The 26,231-nt window shown below is 37.4% G+C and overlaps 1 protein-coding gene across 1 annotated transcript in view; it reads right to left on the bottom strand.

The window, feature by feature from the left end:
• The window catches only part of LOC127472249 (probable ATP-dependent RNA helicase DDX60), a 42,036-nt gene extending 17,800 nt beyond the window's left edge, over positions 1–24,236 (bottom strand). The window contains exons 1-22 of the mRNA XM_051790141.1: positions 23,797–24,236; positions 22,956–23,332; positions 22,764–22,830; positions 20,984–21,161; positions 20,500–20,841; positions 19,919–20,026; positions 18,341–18,502; positions 17,279–17,437; positions 14,939–15,080; positions 13,659–13,820; positions 12,177–12,279; positions 11,347–11,462; positions 9,152–9,315; positions 7,888–8,140; positions 6,899–7,062; positions 4,668–4,820; positions 4,232–4,381; positions 3,094–3,213; positions 1,837–1,932; positions 1,047–1,162; positions 370–515; positions 47–156 (exon numbers count right to left, since the gene is read on the bottom strand). Of these exons, the coding sequence (XP_051646101.1) occupies positions 47–156; positions 370–515; positions 1,047–1,162; positions 1,837–1,932; positions 3,094–3,213; positions 4,232–4,381; positions 4,668–4,820; positions 6,899–7,062; positions 7,888–8,140; positions 9,152–9,315; positions 11,347–11,462; positions 12,177–12,279; positions 13,659–13,820; positions 14,939–15,080; positions 17,279–17,437; positions 18,341–18,502; positions 19,919–20,026; positions 20,500–20,841; positions 20,984–21,161; positions 22,764–22,830; positions 22,956–23,295 (3,351 nt within the window). The 5' untranslated portion in view covers positions 23,296–23,332; positions 23,797–24,236. The remainder of the gene's footprint in view (positions 1–46; positions 157–369; positions 516–1,046; positions 1,163–1,836; positions 1,933–3,093; positions 3,214–4,231; positions 4,382–4,667; positions 4,821–6,898; positions 7,063–7,887; positions 8,141–9,151; positions 9,316–11,346; positions 11,463–12,176; positions 12,280–13,658; positions 13,821–14,938; positions 15,081–17,278; positions 17,438–18,340; positions 18,503–19,918; positions 20,027–20,499; positions 20,842–20,983; positions 21,162–22,763; positions 22,831–22,955; positions 23,333–23,796) is intronic.
• Positions 24,237–26,231: the final 1,995 nt, after the last annotated feature.

Raw genomic sequence — 26,231 nt, 5'->3', positions numbered from 1 at the left:
AAATGTAATAGTTGCTTAGCAATGTTGACACCAGTGTTATGCTTACATGATTGACTGTTAATGCAGCACATGGATGACAGTGTTCAATGGTAAAATCGCTACCCTTTAGAGAACACACATACTTTTCCAAATCATTGTATCTTTCTTCATACAAGACTGTGAAGAGACAAAAATGTTGTCATGTTGCACTTCGTTGTTTGAAAAAGCAAGTATTTAATCCTGTAAGGTTTATTGTTATTCAAAAGAAAAAAAAAAAAAACAACAACAAACCAACAAACCAAAACACTTAAGTTTACACACCATGACTTATGTTTTTGCAGAAATCACACTAAAGTTTATTTCTTAGTTACAAAATATTGCGATACACACCTAGTCTAACACGATATGATTTCTTTTGTTCTTGTACTTTAGATTTCACTTTACATTGTCTTGTAAAGTTCTTTTCAGAGTTTGTAGAGCTTCCTTCTATTTTATTCTCAGCACGTTGCCAATACCTTTTCACAGATTGTAACCACCTACAGTGGAAAAATCAAATGAAAATAAGATTTGTAAAATATATTTTAAGAAAATCAGTACAACTATAACATATGAGTTACTACAATCTGCTTAATTTCTCCTATAGAATTTCCAGTCCCTTCTCACCAATTCCAGTGCAATTTTCTCCAGCTTATCCCAGGGTGCAAATAAAAAAAATGTGAAATAGTACCTATACACACACACACACACATATATATATAGTGTAGGAGTCTTCTCTGACTGATGATGGATAAGTGTGCTTTGGCAATTCAAGCAGATGTAAAAGCCTCCTGAATTCCTCCACACAGCTCAGAGTTACAGAGTCTGAAGGAATAAGTAGAGTGTGTTCTCATTACAAAGTTAAGAATTACAGTATAGTTTTGTGTCGATTGGGGAGTGAGGGTAGCATAATATGTATAACATTGTAATTCCAAATCAGTTGTCTTTCCAATACTAATTGACCTATCTATCTAAAACAGCTCATATCTAATGTAAATATGCTCCCATGGGCAATAAAATTCCACACGTACTCAGTTAGGTGTTCCGGGTTACTAACAGTAGCAGAGAGCGCCAAAAATGGACATCGAATTGTTATCAGAAGATGTTCCCAAATCTCTGCTCCAATTTCACCACCAAGACAATGTACCTAGGTTTTTGGGAGAAAGGATTAAAAGAAAAGAAGAAGTGTTCCTTATGAACGTGTATCCATAACAGGAGTTTTGTGTTTTGCAAAAATCAAAAGTTTGGCAAGATGAGAACTGAATAATCCTTATGTTGTAGCAAACGACCATGGATCCAAATCAAATGTTCAGTAAATACCTCTCCAGACTTAACTAGATAGCAAATTAGTTTAAATTTCAATACTACATTTACTGTTTGTACCCTACATGTTCACTGGCATCATTAGCAATTAATTCCATCTACAAGAAACAATACAGGAGGAATTTTAAATTTAACAAGATTAATCATTGACTTCTTCCCTGGAAAGTCTGACCAATAGAGTATGATATGTCATGTGTATGATCCCAGTCTGGTATGTTCTATTTGTGCCATTGAGACTACAGTGGTGGCTTTTAGTTTTTCAGTTGACTGACTTGAGAGAAATAAAGGAAGTTCCTGGTAGTTTTTATTGAATTGTATGTCCTCTTGAAGAATAACAGAGTTTTAAGTTCTTTCACTGGAGGACAAGTCTGAAATAATACTTCTGAAAGCTGTTTTTTTTACCAGTAATAAACTATGTAATGAAAAAATGAGTCACCAACATTTTTCTCAAGGTTTTTCTTATATTTGTTAAATTGGTTACTATTAAAAGATGCCTACCTCATCAAATATAACATACTGTATTCGTTGGGTCCATTTCTGGCAACGAGGAGACAGCATCAAAATTTCTAAGCATTGAGGCACTGTCACTAGTATCTAAGAAGAAAGGTTTGCAAAACATTATTTGCAAGCAAACAACAAGCAGATTCTATATTAAAAAAGCATTTAAAAATATGTATGTATGTGATTTCAAGGTAAAGAAGAGTGAATGCATGTTTGTCACTGCTGTCTTCAAGAAAGGTAAGAAAGAAGACAGAGGAAATTACAGGCTGGTCACTCACCTTCATCCTGGGAAGGTGATGGAGCAACTAATCTTGGAAATCATTTCCAAACAAACACAGAACAAGAAAGTCATCAGGAGTATTCAGCATGAATTCACCAGGCATGAATTCATGCTTCACCAACTCATATGATGAAAAGACTGGCTTGGGAGATGTGGGGATAGCTGTAGATATTGTCTTCAGTAAGGCTTCACACAGCATCTCCCACAAGATTCTCACAGGCAAGCTGTTGAATTATGGGCCAGGTGAGCAGAGTGAGTGGATTGAAAACTGGTTGGAAGGCTGGGCCTAAGAGGCTGGTGATCAGTGATACAAAATTCAGCTGAGACCAGTAACCAGTGGCGTACCCTAGGGATCAACAAGAGGGTCTAATCCTGGGAAGTAGCTCTTCAGAAGAGGACTTGAAGGTGCAAGTAGACACCAAGTTAAACATGAGGCAACAATGTGCCCTGGTGGCAAAGAAGGCTAATGATTTCCTGGGCTGGAAACCAGGAGGAGTCCAAACTAGGGGGAGTTTGGACAGCAAATCAAGGGAGGTGATCCTTCCCCTCTACTCAGCACTGATGAGGCCATACCTGAAGTCTTGTGTCCAGTTCTGGGCTCCCCATTACAAGCAAGACCAGCCTAGTGGCCTTCTATAATGAAGTGACTACATCAGTGCACAAGGTAAAAGCTACTGATATGTTCTATCTGGACATTTATAAGGCATCTTCTGTATGCTGGTAACAAAAGGATTTTAATGGTTTTTCTTTTAACCACAGCAAGTCCACTTTTAACCTGCATGTCCACTGATGATGAAGAGGTGAGGTTGTATGCCACAGATTTACATACCTAAGTACAGGTATGCATAGATTTTTCCTGAACTTTTGACTTAGCAATGGCTCAACTGTTCTAATTAGAATTAACATTTTCAGAAGCCAGATGGAATACAGAAGTCATTATTATTATTATGTGTTAAACACCCATAAAAATATACCTGAGAATTCATGACATCATGGCGATAATCTCGTGTAAAGACTCCACACACTGCCAATCCATCTGGAAGTTTCTTGGTGAATCGACTGTATACAGTTCCTACCACTTGGTTTACAAGGGCCTTAAATAAAGAAGATCATTAACAAAATTAAAGAGTGTATGTCTAAAGATATATGATAGTCTGAGACATTTAAAGGCATTCAATTTTGGCACTGATATTAATGTACTAGACTATAATGTACTATGTAACATCTTATTAAGTCTAGACTTTCACCAATGTTAACTTTAAAAAGATATGGTACTTTATTTTCAATTATACTCCAATGCTTTCAAAGAAATTTAGTGCTGTGTAAAGTGAGTTATTCATTATTAATTCTGTATTTTAATTATTTTCAAAGCAGTTAAAAATAGAGCGCATTTACTTCATCTACAAGCACTTTAAGCACTTTACTTCATCTACAAGCCCAAAGTCCTTGGGCTGCATGTTTAAAATACATTTCTGCATCCAGACTGATATTCGAATGAAATTTTGATACCCAACCTGAGTACGAACACAAAAAAATTTGATTTTACTTACAGAAAACAATCCACAGAGATTGTTCTCAAATAACACCACATGTAATTCACTACCTAAAAATCATATCACTGAACATTAAAATAAATTTTAGAAGAAACCAAAACATTATGCCCCAGCACTTAAATCAGTTTTGAACTATTAGGATGGAATTCTCACTAAAAAATATCCCGCTACTTAGAGTTTCATACATTTTCTCTGGAACTCAATTAGAGAAACATGACTTGCTTAGTCATTTTTGCTTTTTAATATTACTTTCATCATATTGGTAGACTTTTGGTACTCTCATCATTTACCTAACATGCTACCTACAGCTTTTTTTATATATTAATGTTTTTGACCTTAAATTATCTATACAAATATTAATAGACAAAAGCTCTATGTGAGCCAAAATATTTTGATGATTTTTTAAAAGCATACTCTAATGCATGTAAATATAAAACAGAATGTAAATATTGTTTCTAATAAAAAATATATATCGACTAAAGTTGTGTAACAAGTTACCCCAAACAGTTTCAGAATCATGATGTAGTCATACATACTATGTAGTAGGAAACAGCCTTACCTTTGTAGGAGCAACATACACAACTACTCCTTCGTTGCTTGTTTTCAGAACTTTTTCCATGCAATAGTACGATGCATATGTTTTTCCTGAGGAAGTGGGAGCAACAATCACTGCGGATTCATTATTATCTACAGCATCAAGAAGTTCTCGCTAAGAGAAGAGCAGATATCAAAATATCCTGTCATTAAGTTCATATTGAGTGTTCTTTCTGTGAAAACATCTTTTATTTTTGTATGTACAATTTAAATACAGATTTTAGACTACAGAGGGTCAGAGTTAACTTGCTTGTGTTATGATTGTATTCTTTCCTCTTAAATTGTTAGTGGAAAAAAAATGGAACTACAAATTATAAGTTGTCTATTTCAATTATTTGGTCTGACAGACAAAAAAAAGATCATTTCTATTAACTTCATGCTAAAAGTTTGTGTCTCATTACCTGCCATGTGTCTGGTATGAAATGTTGCACTCGGGGATCTGGATCATTTCTCTCTTCTCTGAGCAAGTAATAATCCATGTATTGTAGCTGAAAGCGAGCTGAACCCACTTCAATAGCATATTTGCTTGTATTCTGATTACTGCTTTCTCCTGTCTATAAGGTCAAAAGAAAACTCGTGTTGGTTTGAAAGCTAGAAAGAGATTAAGAAAATGGCACGTCTTTTGCTCTGTTGAACTGTGCAAAACATATGAAAGTGCAGGTGTTTTTTTAATAATTTCTCTCAGAAATCCACACTATACAGTCTTACATTAGGGTTACATTTAGTGCTCTTGGAAGGAGACTAGGTTCTAAAACTACTATGTCTTCCACAGCGAGTATTAGTGTTGGTATTGTTTTTGTTATCAGAAGAGCTAACAAAACTGGCTACCAGGCAAAAGCTCAGCCTCTTCAAACTATTGCCTGCCAGAGCCTTCTCACCATATATTTATGTCTCTCTTCTTCACTCTGCCCCAATCCCTTGTGCAATGAATCCCACTTGCCAAAAGAAATTCAATATAAAGTAACTGTGATCTCAAATTTTGAAAAGCATTGTATTTTTAAAGAATGCCTGTATACCCTAAGATATAGCAAATTTAATGTTCATGGATGCATCTGGTTACAACATCTGATCCTGAAAGCTGTACAAAAAAGTATTGTGCATATAAAATATACTAGAAACTCAGAAAATCACATAACAATTTAGGTTATCAGGGTTTGGACTTGATGATCTTGGAGGTCTTTTCCAACCTTAAGGATTCTACAGATATCTGGATGTCAATCCAACTCACTGATAGAAACAGTTGCATTTAAGATGGGTCATTCAGGTTATTCAGCTGAGTTTTTACTGTCTTTAAGGATGGAGATTTCCCAACTTCTTTAATTTCTTCAAGGAAATATTTTCAGTTATTCCTGAAAATTTCAGTTATTCCTAAAGTTTCTCCAACTTTGCAAAAGTAATAATCATAAACAAGGAGCTTCAAAAGCATAAGTAAGTCCAAAATGCACCAACTGATGTAGAACCCTCCTGAGCAAGAATTAAACCTGCCAACATATCTCTTCTATCATCCTAAGCCTTTATAGTAAACTTTTTGAGATCCCTGGATCCCTTAATTCTACTTCCTAAGATGTAGTATAGCTTCTTTGGAACACCAAATACCTTTACAATAATTACGTAGCCAAGAACAGGTAATCATCGTGTACCAGTTGAGTTCACACAGAAAAAGAGAAAAATAATTTCCACTCTTAAAGGGGAGAAAATTTCTTACAAAAAATTCACTTCCTCTCTCTCCTCTGTCCTGAACCTCAAGGAAGGAAGATAAACAGTTTCCAAAAATAAGCTTCCAAAAATTCCTAACTGTACTGCACCTGAAAAATGGGACACTGAAGTAACTGATACTGGTTTTACAGTTCACTGTAATCTTCCTTCCTTTTGTTATTGACTTCATATTCTTGCAAGAGAAGCTACCTACTCCCTCTTCTGCCTGAGAGCCACTCTAGCATCCCCTCTCCCTGATAACATACCATCTGCACACAAAGGTATCAAACTGCTCTTAAATCAGCCAGTGGGCAGAAAAGCATAAGGTCGGTCCTTGGAGAAATTACTTCAGGCCAAATTCAGTGTAGCTACTGGTGGTCTCTGCAGTGCTAATAACGACAAGCAATTCAGTATCGGAAACTGTTTCCTTCAGAAGCGATTAGAAATACCATAACATCAAACAGAATAGATTTCATCCACCTCCACAGTCTCAAAAGATTTCCTGTTCTAAAGTAGCACATTTGGACCTGCTAAAGAGCAGTTGCTCATTGCTTAGCTTTTAACACTTATTTTTAACATGCGGAGCTGAGCTGATGCGATGGACTGAACTTCAGGTACCTCTCAGACACATCTAAGGCCTCAGAGGGACATAACTAGAGCAAATTAATCTTGATGTCTCTTTCAAAGGCTATCTTTGCAGCCATATAAAGTTCTATTTACTAAAGGGGAAGCTTACTAAACCTACAACTCACATCAAGCAGAGGAATGTATACATGAACCTAAAGAAGATTAATACCTGAATCAAAATTAGATAGTTCCAAATCTTATGGCACAATGTAAAATAAAATAAGCTCAATATTGGTGTCCTACACATTATTCACTGCTTAAGAAATCACTGTTAATATTCAGCTACAGATCCAGTTAACTATAAAGTTACCTGGCCAGACAAGGAGCATGCCAAATTCTCAAATCCAAGGAGTTTTAGATATTTGGTCAGCTTTCGTAGATGTGGTTCCTCCAAGAGATCTTGATATTTTTCAAGAAGGATATGAATTCTCCTCATGACTTGAACAGCTTTGCTTAAATCTTTAGATTTGTTTCCTTTAAAAAAAAAAGCAGCCTACTGTTATCTGAGAGTTGATCGTATCACTGAGAGAATTCTGATATCAGGTATTTTCAGAACAGACCTTAGCCACATTTATAACAATTAAAAGATTAATTTTATTTAAAGACAACTAGACAAAGACGACTCCTTTCACCTCTACAATGAGTGCCACTGAAGACCAAGGACCCAAATAATTCTGTCTGCTTCTGCATACTCATCTATAAAAAGAAGTCATAATTCTGACATCTACACAATAACTGAGCTCCCCCATTTTACTTTCCTGATGCACAAATTTGTTACTCAGTCTTATTAGCAACATATTTCACTCCAATGTTTACAACTCTTCTGAACACGTTTAGAGCAGTGTGTGTTTGGACTCTCCTGACTGAGAGTATGGACTTAAGTTAATTCTGATGAAACAGAAGGCTACTTACCATGGCATCACAGATTTCTTGTGCAAATTGTCATTATTCAAACTGCAAGCTAATCACCTCATCTAAATAAACAATCCATGATATATATAGATACATTTTACTGTGCATGCTAGATAATTATTAAAGATCTCTAAATAAAATTATTTATGTATGCAATGTTTACAACCAACACAGGGAAACAGCTACAATCTAATTTCATTGGATACTTCACATCTTGAAATTGCAAAAGGGGATCAGAGCCTGTTAACACTTAAAAGCACCTTTCATGTTCCTGAAACAGGGCTGTATTTACATGTCTTTATTACAGCTGAGAATGCCCAAAGTCACCCACTGTCTTGGTTAAAGGAAGTGGAAGTTGACTACTGAACGTGAATTTGGCTATCATACCTTGCTCTTTGCAGTGTTTCTTCCACACTTGTAAACAGGCAGACAGTGCTGTCATTTCTATGCTGAACTTCACAGATTTACTTTTAAAGGTCTTGAGAAACTTCTCCAATTTATTTATTCCAACAGTCTGGTTTTCTTTTATTTCCTTTACAGTTGTCATATATAAGGCTTGCCATTGCTTCTGTTCTTTATCTTCTTCCTTAGCTTTTAGTCGCCTGTTGTTTTCCTCTGTAATTATTTCCACTTTACTTTTCTATCCAATAAAATAAAGATATTTAGAAATAACCATCACTCTGTCCAAGCATCATCTAAAACAAGCTAATCACTCAATCACAGCAGGTGCTTTACAATTTTCAACTAATCTGTACGATGCATTGTGTTTTGGGAATTTTTTTAATGAAGTCATTTTGAAGAAGACATAATGAATCCCAATATATGTTGCTCATAAGGCCTTCCCTAAACTTCATTTTAAGCCAGTATAAAGCTTCACAAGTAGTATAAAAAGAAAAAAAATGTAGAAAAATATAATAAGAAATGTCTAAAAGTTAAATTTCAAGCTTTCATTTTATACATGGCTAATAGTAATTCTGATCATATTTGGATGCTTTTCAGTAAGTTAAATAAAATTAAGAGTTTAAAGTTACTTAAAGTTATTTTATATACAGAGTTTTAGTGGCAATGCAACAGTCCACAATCTGTAATCCATACTACAGGTTATTATGAAATGTTACTCAAATTACCATTGCTCAGTATTGTTCACAAGTATGCAAGCACATGCTACATACCCTATGATGTCTGACAATGTTCACATAGCTAGGATTAATTGCAATATCTACAGGATCTTTCACAGAGTATGTTTCCAAATAGTGCAAGGAAATAAGTAATTTAATAATGGGTTTTTTTCTAGTATTTCTCAAGTTTCTAAAAGTAAAATTAAATTAATGAAATCCAGTTTCCCTCACTCCACATTATAACACTGATCATGAGCCAAAACCCCTTAACCTTCACAGAGTTCATATTTATTAATTTTTTTTACCTGTGCCTGTTAAAATACAATCACTCATCAGTATTCTTAACTGGGAACAAAAACACATTTGTCAATTAGCTAATTAGATTTGAAGTACAAAAAAAATTTGAATTTCTTCAATTGTGAACCACTAGTACATTCAGAATATAAAAGTTCAGCTGTAGAACTCATATAGTAGAAATCTTTTCCTGGATAGTAGAAAAAAATATTTGGAAAGAGCAACTTGAATATACTCACGTGCTTCTTTTGTGCCTTTTTGACAGCAGAATTAGCATTCTCTGACACATGCTCTTGATATACAATATGTTTTGAAGGGCTGTCTTCCAGAGTGCTTCCATAAAAGTGACGAAAAGTCTGTAACTTCTGTATTTCTCTTCTTTCTTTTGGACTTTTGGATTTTGCTGCAAACAAATATAACTGACTAAAAAATGCTCTGATAGGATTCCAGACTAATCTGTTACCAACCAAAGATAGCTGGGTAATTGACAAATTTCCTAAAAAAACTCCTAATTGACCTAAAAGACAAAATCTCATGTTGAAAAAGGTTGGCTACTAAAACTCACTGAAATCCAACAGTATTTTGGTCTATCTGAGAGACAGGCAATAGACCCAAATTTAAACTACTTTAGATGCACGTTAAAAATATTGGAAAACTTAAAAAACAGGATGTCTGGAAATTATTACTGTTTGAGTCTATGAAAATAGAAAGGTGTCTTCTGAAGGCAATTCAAATGATCAGAAAGATACTTCTTCCCCAAGAAAACAAGAGTCTGCCATCAGAACGTAAATAGATAAATCTGCTGGAACACTTATGCTAGGCAATGGAAGATTCTGAACTGAGCACATGAATGCTTCCACACTCAAGCATCTGTCTTTTTCTGTCCTAAAATCAAAATGATGAGTCTGCTTCTGAGTGTGAAGACTTATCTCAATAGATAAGAATATTCATGCAAGGCACGCATGGATTGGTCATAAACCTTCAACATTATGGAAGGTGCTCTAGATACTGTTCTGCAGGGGATGCTCTCCAAACTTCCCACTGAAATCACAGTGTACAGAATGCAAAAAATCATCCAGTCAAAAACAGGAGGAGATGGAATTTTGGTTTCATAGGTCAAGTAATACAAATACCCACTCAGGAAACAGTATTTCTAAGTCACGGAATAAAAACCATAATCAACCTTAGAAGCACCAACAGTAACCCATGAATTCTCAACTTCTGGTAGGTTTTTCACAATTTCATTCACCGTATGATGCTATTGATGATAGAAATATCTTTGAGAGAAATTTTTGAGTACTTCCTGCTACATACAGTATTGTATAGTTAATTTCATGTAAATTTGCCAACCTAAGTTCCAAGCTAAGTCCAAGGCTTGTTTTCAGTAGTATTGCAAACTGGAAAGAACTTAATAGGAAATTATAATGTGTAATATCAAGAATAATACAAACTTAAATTTACTTCTTGCTGGTTTTAGTGGAATAGAGTTAATTTTCTTCAAATCAGGTGTATTATTGCTGAGCAGTGCTTACACAGAGTCAACACGTTTTCTGCTGGTGAGGGGCCTAGGGGTGCACAAGAAGTTGAGAGGGAACACAGCTGCGATAGCTGATCCAAACTGACCAGTGGGAGATTCCCTACCATATGGTGTCATGCTCAGCAATAAAATTTGGGGAAAGAAGAAGGAATGGGTAGATGTTTGGAGCAATGAAACTTGTCTTCCCAAGTAACTGTTATGTGTGATGGAGCCCTGCTTTCCTGTGGATGGCTGAGCACCTGCTTGCCCATCGGAAAGAGTGAATTAATTCCTTGTTTTGCATTGCTTGTACATGTGGCCTTTGCTTTACGTATTAAACAGTCTTTATATCAACCCATGAGTTTTGTCACTTTCACCTTTCTGATTCTCTCCCCCATCCTGCTGCAGCTGAGGGAAGTAAGTGAGTGGCTTTGGGGTGCTTAGTTGCCGGATGGGGTTAAACCACAACCACTTCTTTTACTTCTTATTTTAATTCTGTTCTCAAAAGATACGATTGGCTATGCATGCACTGTGCAACCATCTGGGCAGATTTTCCATGTACGTGAATGTGCTCACTAACCATTATCCTAACTATATATTTAAACTTCATATGTACATAGTTTGTATAAATCTGTGAAGCATTTTGCAGACAAACGGGAATGTATGATGAACATCTGACCATGGGTGCTCATTCTGTTATATTCAGACCAATTTAAGATAATACAAAATTCATGCACATGATGTACCGTTGTATCAGTTTACGTGTAATTTGGCTACTGCAGTAGCTCCAGTTTGGCAGGTATTTGTACAGCTGCAAATGTTTTCTGAAATGAGAAGTCCTTCTGCAAAACCATGATAACCTTTACAATAATGTTCTGTCCAATACAGACCCATGGGTTTTGTGTTAGTTATTCTTACCATCAGCATTGCATGGCACTCGCTCATATTCCTCAGTCAAAGGTCTATCAGAATGCCAGTGACGACGTTCATCGAATTCCTTGTATTTAATAAGTGAAGTAATTGCAGGGTCATTGCTGAAATATATAAATATGAAATAGAGCAGAAATTAAAATGGTTTTCTAGCTTCTCTCATGAAACATTTGAAAATTGGGTCTTTATCAAAACACAGTTTTACTGTGCAGAAAAACAACAAAGGGTTTAATTCTATCCCAAATATAGTCTGTTAAGATAGCCTCAATTTTTCATAAAGAAATACTAACAAAGTAAAACACCATTTTTGCATTTATTTTCATACAGATTAATCACAGAATGAAATGTAACTACATAATTCACACGACTATAAAATACTCATTACATAACACAAAACCCACTTCCACAAATAGCAGAGCAAATGTAGGATAACTTCTTCTTACTTTTTTCAGTATTTTTATTTAATGTTTTTCTTTTCCTGAAATCAATATGAGCCTTGCAAATTATGATAAGGCCTTTCAAACACAAATTTTACATTTAGAAAAACAGTTCCAGAATGTAGACTAACAAAGACTATAATGCAAACAAATAACAGTATGAGAAAATATGGATATATTTACTCTTAACCATTCTTGTTCTGAATTTTCTGTTAATATTTATACCAATACACGTAAACATGTATGTGACATTTTACCCAGGTATAATGAAAAACATTTCTACATTTGTAAAAATTTAGCATAATATGGATGCAAAGTGCAGGGGAGTAGAAAATCAGCCCATATAATGTTATTTCATTAGAAAAAAACCCATATAGGTACCTTTTTAAAACAGGTAGGTCTTTCAAAACATCTCCAACATAATCTTGAACAAGATCAGATTTCACTGGGATTAGTCCAATGTTAGGAATTTCTTCTTCACAGACTTAACAGTGTAAAAAAAATATTGTTTAATTAAGAATATATATAATTGCATATCATTCTTAAAAATTCTGTCAAGTTACATTATAAATTAAATTCTGTAAATTAAAATTTACTAAAAGTAATCAGCAGTTCACTAGTTCCACTTTTCTTTTTTCTTCTCAACCGTGGAAAGAAGAGTGTAGCAGACATCAATATTGCTTTCAAGTAGTTGTTCTCCTGACCCATTTTAGACACCTGTGCTACTTTCTGAATGCTACAACCAATCCCATCTCACACGCATTTGTGTTTCTGCACTGGTTCCATAAAGATCACAGTCTCCTAAATACGGACTTTCAAACCGCACTTACGTTGGATGACTAAAGACTACAAGTAACATTGTGTATCCTTGGCACATTTGAAGTCTAGCCACATTTTCGGTCTTCAGCCAAAGGAGATACAGAAATAGGCAATACAATTGCCAAAAGATGCGCTAATATCACACAGAAAACAAAGAAACTTTTTTGCCCACTAGATCCCACTTTACCCACTTGAAATCTTTGAAACCAGCTGAAGAATGCTCACAAATTTAAGCAGAATTCCAGCCTTTACTGACTTTTTTATGAACTGTCTCTTCTAAAGATTTATACAATTTCTTAAGTTTAAAACAAATATTTTAAGGCTGTTACAAGCTGGTTCTCAAGAAATGTCAGATATCAGGCAAAAAATTCTACCTAATCCTTTCAGATATTCAGAACAAGTCTTGTATGTGAGGGAAGAAAACCATCCCTGAGCCAATCATGCATTTCCCCAATTATGGGCTACAGGATGATGGTGTAATTTAAGACACTTATGGACAACTCATACTTCTAAAACCATCAAGAATTGCAGTGTGAGCTACAGTGATGGCTGGACTCTCTACCATTAAGGTAACAGTTCTATATTCCACTTAATTTGCTGATTCCATGCCAAATATCTGCATAACATGTCAATATGTCAAAGATGTTCCTCAGAGACAGTCTTTCTGCAGCATAATCATTACTTTAAATATGAGTACTTAATATGTTTTTTTACTACTACTACTTGTATTACACTACTCATAACGTTTTTTACAATACATACAAGAGATTTGGGCTAGTAGTCGCGGAACTAAACCCAATTCCCCATGAAGTTAATAACAATACTTGTGCTGTCCACAGTGGAGTCAGAACTTCACCCATAAGGCCACATCAGACTTCTTTTTGCATCAGCTGCAAGTTTTGCTCGTGGGTTGGAAGGATGGAGAAGATCCATGAAGCATGGATGAATTTGCGATCACAATAAAATCAGACCAACACTCCTAGCACTTTCAGTGATACCAATGAGGATCATGCTTTTAAAATTAATGTGTGGAGTTGCCAGTACCTCTAAATAATGTCTGCTCCTGTTCAAGAAATACTTGGGATGTTTTTCGTATTGGGAAAGCATCTCCAAAACTGTATTTCACTGCCAATTTTTTTACAGCGTCCCATAAAAATTGGTAGTCATTCTCCATTTTTTTCCCCAAATCCTTTTGGAACTCTAATCCTGCAAAGGAAAGGTGGGGGAGGGAAGTTGCTTTAAAATTGAGTTTACTCGAACTGAACCTATCTATTTACCTATGCGGCGTCAGGCACAAAAACTTCACTTTTATACAAGGGCTTTAGTCACTAGAACAAATTAGAACAGAATGTTGTACGTTCACAGTTTTTAATAGCCCAGAGTGTAAATAGGGAAATGTACTGAGAATACGTGTTTTGGAAAAAAAAAAACAGATTTAGACTGTCTGTGAAAGTCTGCAAGCTCTACTGCTAAAGAAGAGTTTCTCTGACCTTTGCCTCCTGCAAGGTAGAATCTTGAATTGATAATTTTTTTTAGTGCCCAATAATAGGTATCATTATAAAAATAAATGTTTTGTGTTCCTAATTTATATTTTCTTTAAAAATTCCTCTACACTTGCTTTACTGAGGTACATACAGGACCTCTTGTAACTAGATTTATAAAGTGTTCTGGTTTACTACCACACAGACAGACTCATGGCAGAGGATTACCAACAAGCAGTTACTCTGAAAGAACATTTGCTACAAATCTTTTTCCGTATTTTCTTTTTCTGTAAGCTTTGGTAACTTCTTTTGCTAATCTTAACACATCTGATGGTGTTCATAAAGCTCCAGCTCCCAAATTACTGTATGTTTAAGACAATATGTGACCTCGTCTGAATCAATCTCATCTGAAATTAAAGTATTATTCAATGTCACAGTGACAGTAGGGATTGAATCTAGTTTCTGACTGTGTTGCACTAAGACAAAATTAATAAAAAACTGGCTAAAAAACAAACAGAATTGAGAATACCCAATAATAGTGACCCAGAACTCTTGCCGCCTATGTTATATCACTCTTTTATGTATTAGTACAGGTGGTACATCAAAGATATGATATGATAAAGTATTCTGAATGAGTACTGGTATAAGACACTTGCACATGTGATTTTCTGAACTTGGTTACAGAAAAAATGTTTCCTTATTATTCCATAAAATGTATCCATTGCTCTATGGGTCATTAGAAAATTATGCTCATTTCTGCCCATACAAGTAGTTTTATTCCCATTTTGCAGCTTAATAAAGTAAAAAATATAAGAAAGTAAACTGTTCAACAATGATAAATACCTTTAGTGTATTCGACCTCATAGTAATGTGCAAGATTTATGAGCAGCGAATCATCATTTAAATCAGGCAGGTAAGTTAAATCCAATTTCCAATCGTTTGTATCACATAGCTGTACCAGAGCAAAATGCATACACAACTGTTGCTGTTAAAAATAAAGCAAACAATTAATTCTTATGGAGCACCTTTACATGTGGAGGTATCAAAGCATCTCCAAAGGAAGGTTAACTACCACAGATTTACTGACACGAAAAAAACCACATTGTTACTTGACTTCTCTGTGATCAGAAAACTGCTTTCACGGTTCTCCTTCATTGCAATAACCAACTTTAAACAACAAAACAGTCTAACATCAAACTTACCGTACTGGATGAGACTAAAAAATCCATTTAGCCCAGTACGCTAAGAGTAACACTGACTAAATGCAGATGTCCAAGAAGAGGTCAACTACTGAGATCTTGCCCCAACCATTCTCCTAGCCGCACTCATTTGTGGCTCACAAGATTCCTGAACCAGGTATGGTTTCACAGAATCACAGAATGGGTCAGGTTGGAAGGAACGCAGTGGGTCATCTGGTCCAACCTCCCTGCTCAAGCAGAGTCATCCTAGAGTACATTGCACAGGAATTGTGTCCAGACAGTTCTTGAATATGTCCAGTGAGGCAGACTCCACAACCTCTCTGGGCAATACGTGCTTGATCACACAGTAAAGTTCTTCCTCATATTCAGGTGGAACTTCCTGTACATCAGTTTCTACCCATTGCCTTGTGTCCTATTGTTTGGCAACACCAAGAAGAGCCTGACTCCATCCTCTTGACACCCTCCCTTCAGATACTTACAGACTTTAATAAGGTCTCCTTTTAGTTGTCTCTTCTCAAGGCTCAACAGGCACAGCTCCCTCAGCTTGTCCTCTTAAGAGATATGCTCCAGCCCCCTAATCATCTTTATCACCCTCCACTGTACCTGCTCCAGGAACTCCATGCCTCTCTTGTATTGAGGAGCAGTACACATACATGTACAAATGCAGTGCTGAGTAGAGGGGCAGGATCACTTCCCGCAACCTGCTGGCAACGCTCTTCCTAATGCACTCCAGGATACCATTGCCCTTCTTAGCCACAAGGGCACACTGCTGGCTCGTGGACAGCTTGCTGTCCACCAGGACTGCCAGGTCCTTCTCTGCAGAGCTGCTTCCCAGCAGCTCATCCCCCAGCCTGTACTGGTGCCTGGGGTTATTCTTCCCCAGATGTCGGACCCTGCCTTTGTCTTTGTTCAACTTCAGACAATTCTTCTCTGCCCATTTCCAACCTGTTGAAGTCCCTCTAATGGGCTGCACAGCCCTCTGGGGTATCAGCGACTCCTCCCAGCTTTGTGTCATCAGTGAACTTGCTGAGGAGGCATCTGCCCCTTTATCCAAGTCACTGATGAATAAGTTAAACAATACTGCGGCCAGTATTGAACCTTGAGAGACACCCCTAGTGATAGGCCTCCAACTAGACTCTGTTCCACTACCACAACCTCTGACCACAACCAACTGCTCTTCAGCCAGTTTTCAATCAACCTCACTTTCCACTCATTCAACCTACACTTTCCATGCTGGCCTAGGAGGATGTCATGGGAGACAGTGTCAAAGCCTTGCTGAAGTCCAAGTAAACAACATCCACTGCTCTCCCTTCATCTATCCAGACAGTTGTTTCATCACAGAAGGCAATCAGGTTGGTTAAGCATGATGAATCCCTTTGATGAATCCAATCCATGCTGACTAGTTCTGATCCTATTCTTGTCTTCCACATGCATAGAGATGACCTCCAGGATAAGTTGTTCCATCACCTTTCCAGAGACTGAGGTGAGGCTGATTGGCCTGTAGTTCCCTAGGTACTCCTTCTTGCCCTTTTTGAAGACTGAGGTGACACTTGCTTTCCTCCAGTCTTCTCCAGACCACCATGACCTTTCAAAGATGATTGAGAGTGGTCTAGCAATGATGTCTGCCTGTTCCTTCAGCACTTGTGGGTACATCCCATCATGGTACATGGACTTGCGGATGTCAAGTTTGACTAAATGGTGCCTAAGCCAAACCTCCTCAACCACGGAAAAGTCTTCATTCCTCCAGATTTTTTTCATGGTCAATTAGGTCAGGTATTTCTGAGGGCAGGCCTTGACAGTGAAAACTGAAGCAAAGAAGGCATTCAGTATCTCAGCCTCAGAAACAAACAAAGGGTTTGTTTCCAGTGGGTACATTACGTTCTTTAATCTCATCAGATGACTGAAGCAGGATATAAAGGAAAATGAAAACTGAAATTACAGTTGCACCCTATGTCAGAGGAAGTTAAGACAGTGCTACACATACCATTTTTAACAGTGGTAAAACTTGCTTTGTCCAGTAGGATTTCATGTCCCTAATCTGAGCTCTCTGTAAAAGAGGCATATGAAGAAGAAAAGTCACTGTGAGACATTGCATTCTGCACAGGTCAGCTGCTTCTTCAGGAGATAGGTGTTTACTTCTTCTCTGTTGAGAGATGACAGATAAAAAGTTGACCACATCCTTCAGTAGAATAATTGTGTTCACCACTACTTAATTCAGTGGTATGCACTTTGTTAAAGCAGCTAATAATTTAGATCTATTTGACCATTTTAACTACTTGTAGCCACACTTAGTTGAAAATGAACATTCTTGTAGTGCTGGTAGATGCAGAACAGTTCTAATGTTAAAAAAAAAAAATTCCAAAGAGGAATATGACTATGAAAACCAAGACAAAACTTGAAAACAATTTTCAGTTTGTCTGGCTAGAAATGTTATGATTTTAAGAGGAAAAGTTAATATCTAGATATAGGCCTATGTTCTTTCCTCAACTGCACTGCAAAACTCAGTACGGAAATTGAGCTCTGCTAACTAACTACTTGTAGCTATCCTCTAGTCTACTGAATACGTCTCTAATAAAATATTACTGATATATTGCATCTGTGTTAACTTGATGAAAATACAAGGCTCGTAGTATGGTCACAAAAATGACCACACATAGAAAGAAACCTTTATACTGAAATGTCTCGCTAACTTGAGGAAAAGCATATTCTTCTGTGAAAGCTAGTATAGCACTGAATGTTAGGAAAAGAAAAATAATGAGTGCAACTACCTTCTTAAGATAAAACTTTCTATGAAAGTAATTGTTCCTAAGGTAAAACTTTTCCCAGAAACAGCCACTGTGACAGGGGGGCCAGTGCCACCCACAAAGAGACCATGCCCCTTTGAAAAGCTGTGGCCATAGCAATTATTTGACCCAAACCATTTAGTGTAATCACAAAGGAGGAATCTGGGCCTCTCTTCAGCTTTTTATCTAGAAGGACAGCCATCTCTCCTCTTAGCAAAATGCTTAGGGTTACCATGTTGAGAAGATATTCACGAAATTCTTACTCTTGCTGATTGCATTCTGTTTGCTCCCATAGGAGTATCTGCATTTCCCAGCATGCTGCTGTATATTTTTAATCCCACAGCACAAGCAAGAACACAGACCACACGGCGAATATCAGATCCTTCAGGCCACAGTTGTTTCAACAAATGGATAGCCTGGCAAACCTGTAGTCATAACGTTATGAATAGCATAAATTATCACCATAATAAAAATTACAAAGAAAAAAGACTATTCCTATTCTGTACAGAGTTTCATCAAAGAAGGGAAAAAAATGGATAAAAATCTGCAGAAGAAAAAGTGGGCACAATCATTAGTAAAAATTTCCCCTTTTTGCCATGTCGCTGAGGGCACCAACAGCCCTGACTGTACCTGCCTGACCCCTGCGACCTCCTCCCACCTGCCCTGGGTCCTACCTCAGCCCCTTTCAGGCTGTCAGTCCTGCCCCAGCAATGTAGCAGCAGTGCTGGCCTCTAGCTCCCCACAGCCCTGCAGGCTGACAACCTGCTCTGGCCTCAGCCCATCCCAGCCTGATGCCCAGGGTTGCAGAGGTCCCCCAGCTGTCCTGCTCTTGCCTGGGGCAGTGGGATAGGCCATGGCTCCGAGGCCCTGCCCTGCCCTCCCAGGTAACCTCCCATGGCCCCAGCCCTAAGTGAGCAGCCATCTGCCCTTCCTGCACCCTGATGTGGTTCTGCTCCTGGAGTATTCAATTCCTGACTGTGCCTCAGAAAAGATAATTATAATTAAAAAATATTGGCAGTAGCTGGGCTTTAAAATGCTTTCTGAGTAACACCATATTTTTCTGGACTAAAAATTCACCTTGTTAGACTAGTATCATTCCCACTGAAGTCCAAGGAAGCCTTGCTGTTGTCCTCTGAGGGAGCAGAAGTAGGCTCACAACACAGCAGTGTAACTTTATGCTCAGGAAAATGGCAGGAGTATATTAGGCATTAAATGTGTCTATGTAACCATAGAAATAGCAATTTTTTGAAGTTAAAATATCGTAGAACCACTGCTTAATCATGCAAGCACAGACCTTACAACTCTAGTCTAGCTCTTGAAAAAAATTCCCAGATCATGAATAGTCAACTGAGTGTGCAAATCTGAGCAGCTGCAATAGTGAGGTTTAGATTTTGAGACACATCCCTACAGAAGAGGTTGCTGCTGGCAGCAGCACTTACTCTGGCCCACTGCTGCTGCCATGGGGATGGGGCAACGGCCACAGTGCCTCCAGAGGGTAGTAGCTGCACCCCCCCAGTGCTAATGGTGTTTCATGCTAAATGGTTTCTATCTTCTTCAAGACAAGGCGTTTGCTGAGACAGAAACATCCCTTTAGTGGCATCCCACTGATCAGCTTTCAGCTGAATCATGCTACTATAGTGAACTTGAAAGAAAGAACAGTTTCAAGCTGCTGTGAAGAAGAGTGGCCACAGAGAAGACCTTCTCAGACTTAGGGCATCACTTCAGGATAAGGCAGAGAGCTCCTAGTTCTGGTTAGAAAATAATTTCAGGTAAAGGAATGAAGGAAGACAGTCAACAAAAAGAGAAAAAAAAAAGAAAAAGGATCAAAGAGGTCAAATTACCTCTTTTTGTATGCTTTTCAGGTTCAGCTTGAGATGTTCATATAGATGGATCAATGGTTGTTTGTACCTGACTAGGTTTTCACAGGCACATCGCAGATCTTGTTCATACTAAGAAGTCAAAGTTATATGCAAAAGTCAATAGATACAATGCATTAGGGACTACTAGGCACAGACAGAAACCATTAAGATATAAGCAAATCCTCAACCTCCAAGAAAAAACTGACTAGAATTTTAAAAATCACATCACTGGCTTAAACACTAGTCTTCCTCTGGCATATTATAAGTCAACTAAGACAAGTGATAGTGAAGATAAGGGAAAGGCTATATTAGGGACTATCATATAGAAAGTGAAAAAGGATGTGAAATGAGACTATAGAGAACAGGGTACGAATTTGCCACCAATCACAAAGTTTACCTGTTAGTGATTTTGAGACCAGTAGATTAAAGAAAACAAGTCACATATCAATTCTTTATAATATTAATATGTAAATTAAAATACTCATATTGAGATATTTTATTTAAATCTTCTAATTCAAACTAACACTGTTATTGCAAACCAACAACAAAGTAGTGTAGCTTACCATTTGAAAAAATGATCTGTGTTTATATAAACTTTGAACGTGATATCCATAAACTCTAAGAAGATCATACTCCTGTCCTGAAGCAAGCACAACATTGATTTTCTTTGACAATGAATGAGCAATTAAAATAGATAAAAAGTCTGTTTGGCGAGAGCTCAGTCCTGTGTCAGATACGATGATGAAGTAAGGATAGCTTTGCTTCAGGAACATCTCCCATTTGGATGATAAACAATTGGAAAATTCTGTATGAACAGTTATGCTTGTATTATGCCTCAGGTGTTCTATTAATGCAGTACGTAAGAAAAGAAAATGAGGATACTGAAAGAACATCTGCTCTGCATCCTGTGGGAAATAAACACAATGAAATTATTCAGTTACATTTGTTGACACAATGAACGGATTCCTCAGACTGATTAGAATCAAGCAGTTGGTTTAAAAGGAATGCAGTGGTTTAAACAGAAAAAAAATGTTATTTATTCAGTACCTTGAAGAAAGTAATGACGTATTTTGCTCCTTTTTCAGCGAAATCATGCAAAAAGCATTCAATTTGGTAGAAGAAGTTTAGATATTGTGTTTTCTTATCTATAAACATAAGTAGTAAGGAATCCCCATCTATTACAAAGAATTCAGACTCAACAAAGTCTTTTAACAGACTGACATACCTGAAAGAAAAACACAAAACATGTACCTAACATTACTGCAAGAAAAGTTGGGGACATGAGACAGAAGAAATTTTCTTACTAATACATTAAACATTAAATGTATAAATAAAATCAATAGCAAATCAACTTTCTTGGATCTAACTCCTAAATAGCTTGCAATCCTTTCAGTTACTGAATGTATTAGAAATTGTCTCCTTTACAATTCCAGATACTTTTGTAGCATCTGAGGTTTTTGTGACTTATATACCACCCTTTGTCCATGCCTGCTTATGCAGGAAGCATTATCTGTTCTAAAAGAAATACCCCACAGGAAGTAATAACAAGGTATATTTTGAGAGCCTTCCTGCCTGAGCTTTAGCTAAAAATAGCAACTATCACGACAATGACGACTACCTCCCTTATCCAAGGAATGTCTATTGCAGAAAAACACGTAAACAGCAAGAGAGTCCAACCACAATCCATTACTTCAAGAGACCAAAGAATTAAAAAATTCTTCATCCAGTTCCTATTTCAGATAACTATGAGAGTTGATAAAATTTTCATTAATGAGTCTTAGGTCAAAATTTAAACAAATCCCTTGCATCTGAAGATGGTAAGTATAAACCTTAGTTTTTAATATATCCTAGGAATTGAATGTATTCTTCAGTTCCTTAAAAATCCATGAAAATCCAGCAACATGATGTTGGATTCATGCAGTCAGAATAACTTTTGTAGGGCCAGATGAGGAAACGGCAAGCTCTTCTGCTAAAGCTTCTCTGCTTTCATGTTTGCCTATTACATACGACACTGTTTATTATATATTACAGTGTTAATGCGTAGTGGGAGAATATACTCTAATAGTAAAAACGTGCTTGTTTTCTTCAAGGCTGTCAAAAATGCTGGATACTCACCTTAGTCCCACACCTGAGAAGACCTAGCTTTCCTTTCTGATTGAGATAACAGCTTTTGATTCACAGTCCCAGTTTGCTATCTGATGCAATGAGTAGCCTTCCACGAACAAAAAGTATGCAGACTTCTTACACATTTGTCTGCCTTTATTTAATATTAATCTCTTAGGTGAGCTCAAGAATGCAGAGGAGACACTTCAACGGCAATGTGAGTGTCACTACTGGTAATTCCTTTCCCATATCAAGCAGGGAAAGGAAACCAAATCTGGAGAAGCAGAAGATCATGCATGAGAACTGACATGCAAAACTATAGAAGGTATAAATGAAAAGGAAAATTTTGTAGGCAAACTGTTTTAGATACTGTAAAAGTAGTAGCCTTAAAACATGTGAGGAAAAATTCTCAAAAAAGCATGACAAAGAATTTGAAAAAAAAATAAATTGCAATAGTTAAAATTGTAGATCAGTTCCCAAACATGCAGACAATCCCTACTCTTTGGGCAGACTTTCTATTATACTAGGAATCTTCCTTCATGTGGCTAGAGGAAGTATGAAATCCTAAGCATGCCTTAGGTCTCCTGGTTTTCCACAAACCTAGGTGACAAGAACATAGCTCCTTTCTCTAAGGGGTACTACACTGTGATGTCTACTTAGTTCAAAGAAACTATTTCTATTACCATTTATTGCATTTTTTTCCCATGAACCCCATGGTACTTACTTAGCCTTTGATAGGGATGCCCAAATGTGTATCCTCAACTTCTTCAGAAATTCACATTTTCTCATTCCTAAAATAATCACATACATGGTTATTGATAGAACCATATAACCTTAACTCATCAATTAATTACAAAAGAGCCAAAATGTAAGATAATGCAACAGACATGAGCATATGTTATTAGCAGCTCCTCACCATGGCTTTGAGAATCATGTTCATGCTGGACAGCTCTGAAATCTTCATCTTCAGTTTGTGATGCTTCCTGTTTCTCTTCTTCAATGCGACTGTAATCTATGTTGTTGACTTCTTTTTCTCTATCTACCTCTTTTTTAAGCATCCGCAAAACAGCTGCTTCCACTTTGTCACTGATCTTATCCTCTTCATCAATGTCAATTGTACTCTCTCTGTCTTCATCTTCCTTTGCTGCAATGAAGCCCATTTTCTCACTGTCACTACACACACCGTCCATATCATCGTTACTCTCATTTGTATCTTCATTAACAACTTTCTTGGAATGATATTCTGCAGAAGCCATCACAGATCTTGATTATGGCATCCAGAAAAAGAAAACTCTAAGTAATGAAGAGATAATTTTCAGGAAATATAGTATGCTCTTTGGCTTCAACCATTAAATTACCTACTTTGTAATCACACTGGAATAAATTTTAAGAAAAACCAGGAAGCCTTTTTTTGAACTTCCCTGAGAGACATATTTTCATTCTAAAAATAATAAATAATTTAATGAAATGTAAGGAAAACATCAGTTTGTATTTCTTAATATATACTAAAGAGGAGCATTACATATTAGTTTTGCACTTTGCATAAATGGACCCTTGGGGAGATTAGATATAATTTATTATATTAGGTATATCTACATGGCACATTCCAAGGAATGATTCATCTTTCCTGATTCAAGTGATTTGTACCCACACTGCTCATGCTAGTCCAGTCACAAATACACATGCCACAACATCTTCACTGCATGATGGGAGTAATCATGGTTCGGTATCAATCCTACTTCTTAAATCAGTTTTACCTTTTTTCTTCTTTTTTGTTTTCCAGGGGTAGAATTCTCAAACCAAGTAAGCACAGAACTGTAATGGTTACGGTAACTCCATACTTCACTAGGTCACAATGTTCAGTTCCTTTGAGGTAAAAAGCAAACAAGTAGCTTGGGATAACACTGCACAGTCCCTACCTCATCAGCTCCGCTCTTCTGAACTTCAGTTTTCCCGAACTTCCACTTAGGTGACAGACTCATGCAGTACTTATTGTTGCAGTATTTGCCATTGCAATATTCACACAGAATCAATTAGGTTGGAAAAGGCCTCTGAGATCATAGAGTCCAACTTATATTCATATGCCTTTAGATATTGCTACCCTTCATTTCCCTAAGGTCATAAAAGGACTATATGACCTTTAGATGTCATTTTTAGTCTTATAATTTTTCTTAAAACCTTTTTTAAAAAATAATAAAAGAAAGTGAAATCTACATTTTTCAGATCTCACAAACAGAAAACTATGCCCCAGTTTTCTTTTGTGTTTTCCCCTTCCTTTAGTATAAGTTCCTAGCAAAAGAAGCTGCAGAAAAAGGAAACAAAAATACATTTTTATTATCTACTTGTAAAATACTGTGCACATAATGTGCTATATTACAGTGGTGTGCTTAAGGTGACTTGATTTCTAATACCTATTCTCACAATGTAAGTTATTTGTATACATACATTTACACAAAATCATTTTCTGTGTACCTACATAAGTACTTTTTGTCAAAGCAGCAATAAGCTTGACACTTTTCTCCATTTTCTTATCTAATTGGAAAAGTTATATCAAAGTCTTCAGTACACAGTTCTAGGTTGAATCATGTACTTCTTCATGCTGAAATTGTCACTAACCGAGAAATTGGTCACCACTACTTCAACAATCTCCTAACCAAGAATGACTTTCCATTTCTGCAAATGTAAAGTCAGCCATTCTCAAAGAAAGAAAAACTGTACTTGTACATACGCATGTATGAACTGCTATACTCCTTTCAGAAAGAAAACCAACAAGGTTTAAATATTTTGCTACCTCGATGCTTTCCTTCAGTGCACACGCTGACATCTGAGGTGCCTGGGGCTACATGTGGGCAGAGGCAACCAGGCGTCTTTGACTCCCTACCAGCGCTCCTCTTGCCCCTCCACCCTGGGGAGAGCTCCCTAGCCGCTCGCAAAGTCCCAGGTGTTCCGCAGCATGCTGTCCAGCCCTAAACCAAACCCAAACCAACTGCAACCCTATGCAAACCTCAGCCCCAGCTCCAGCATCATGCCTGCAGCCAACCACGAGCCCCTCAGAACTAAGGCCGACCCTAACCTTACCGCAGGCTCAGCCCCAAACCCCACTCCAAAGGCAAGTCTAGCCACAAACTCTAAGCAAGCCCTGGCTCTGACAGTACCTGCCGCCGCCGCTGCTCCTCACCCGGCCCGGCTCCGCCGCTCTCCCGCTTTTAAGGTGCCGTCGGCGGCAGCTCCGAGTTCGGAGCCCCGAGGGCGGCTCCTGGGGCGGTCCCACCGCCTCCCGTCTCACCTGGTTTCGGTTTTCTTTCCTGGCGCGGACCTGCCTTCAAGTTTTGGTTTCGTTTCCCGGGTGCCGGGAAGATCTTCGGCCTTAGATACGGCACTGGAAAGCATCACGTGTACTTCCTCGCTTCCATCAAGCTATGCTTTTTCTGTCATGATGGCTTCAGCTAGTGGTCCAAGAGCCATTAAGCCTGCACTGCTTAAGGGTATTGTTAATGTAAGCTGCATATACGGTGCAGAAAACACTAATTCCTATTTCGATCCCTTTATTCACTACAATCTCTTTTCCTACCAGCCTGCTTTCTTATAGTAGGAAATTCCACACAAAAATAAACTAGGAGATACATTTGACACACCTTTTTAGCATTTCCAGCAAATCCTTTAGCAGGAACAATACTGGTCCCCTATCACTTATTTTAGAATAGCAAAGCCTCAATTTGCAAGGGAATCTGGGTACCAAGTATTGTTGAAATAACATTTAGGAAACTGGAGTTTACATATCAGATTGTCTTGGCAAGAAGTGAAAAGCCTTTTTAGATCAGACAATTGTGTAGGATACAGCACAGAAAACTTCTGTGTAAGCAATCTCCTCATGAATCCAGGTGAGTTTTCAACAGCCTCCCTGGCAGACAGCTGACACATGGCGCTTTTCATGTAAGCAGATCAGAGGTCTTTTCCACACCCTGCATTTTCTTTGAGACCTGTACAAAGATTCCAGAAACTCAGGAGAACAATATATTTTACAGTGCAGTAACACAGTCATAGTCCTCCAGCATATCAGAATTGTTCTGTTTAACTACCCAAGGTAAGCCTCTGCTCCCTCCTCTCAGCACACTTCCCTTTTCTTGGTAGGAAGAAATCTGGGAAATAATTGGATCTCTTTACTTCCTGTTCTCAAATTAAATGAAAGCTG

This window comes from Manacus candei, unplaced genomic scaffold (assembly GCF_025592945.1).
Source record: "Manacus candei isolate 608988 ecotype Guabito, Panama unplaced genomic scaffold, ASM2559294v1 h1tg000028l, whole genome shotgun sequence".
In the NCBI taxonomy this organism is placed as follows: Eukaryota; Metazoa; Chordata; class Aves; order Passeriformes; family Pipridae; genus Manacus; species Manacus candei.
The sequence above is the reverse complement of the archived record's forward strand: the minus strand, read 5'-3'. Positions and strand labels throughout refer to the sequence as shown.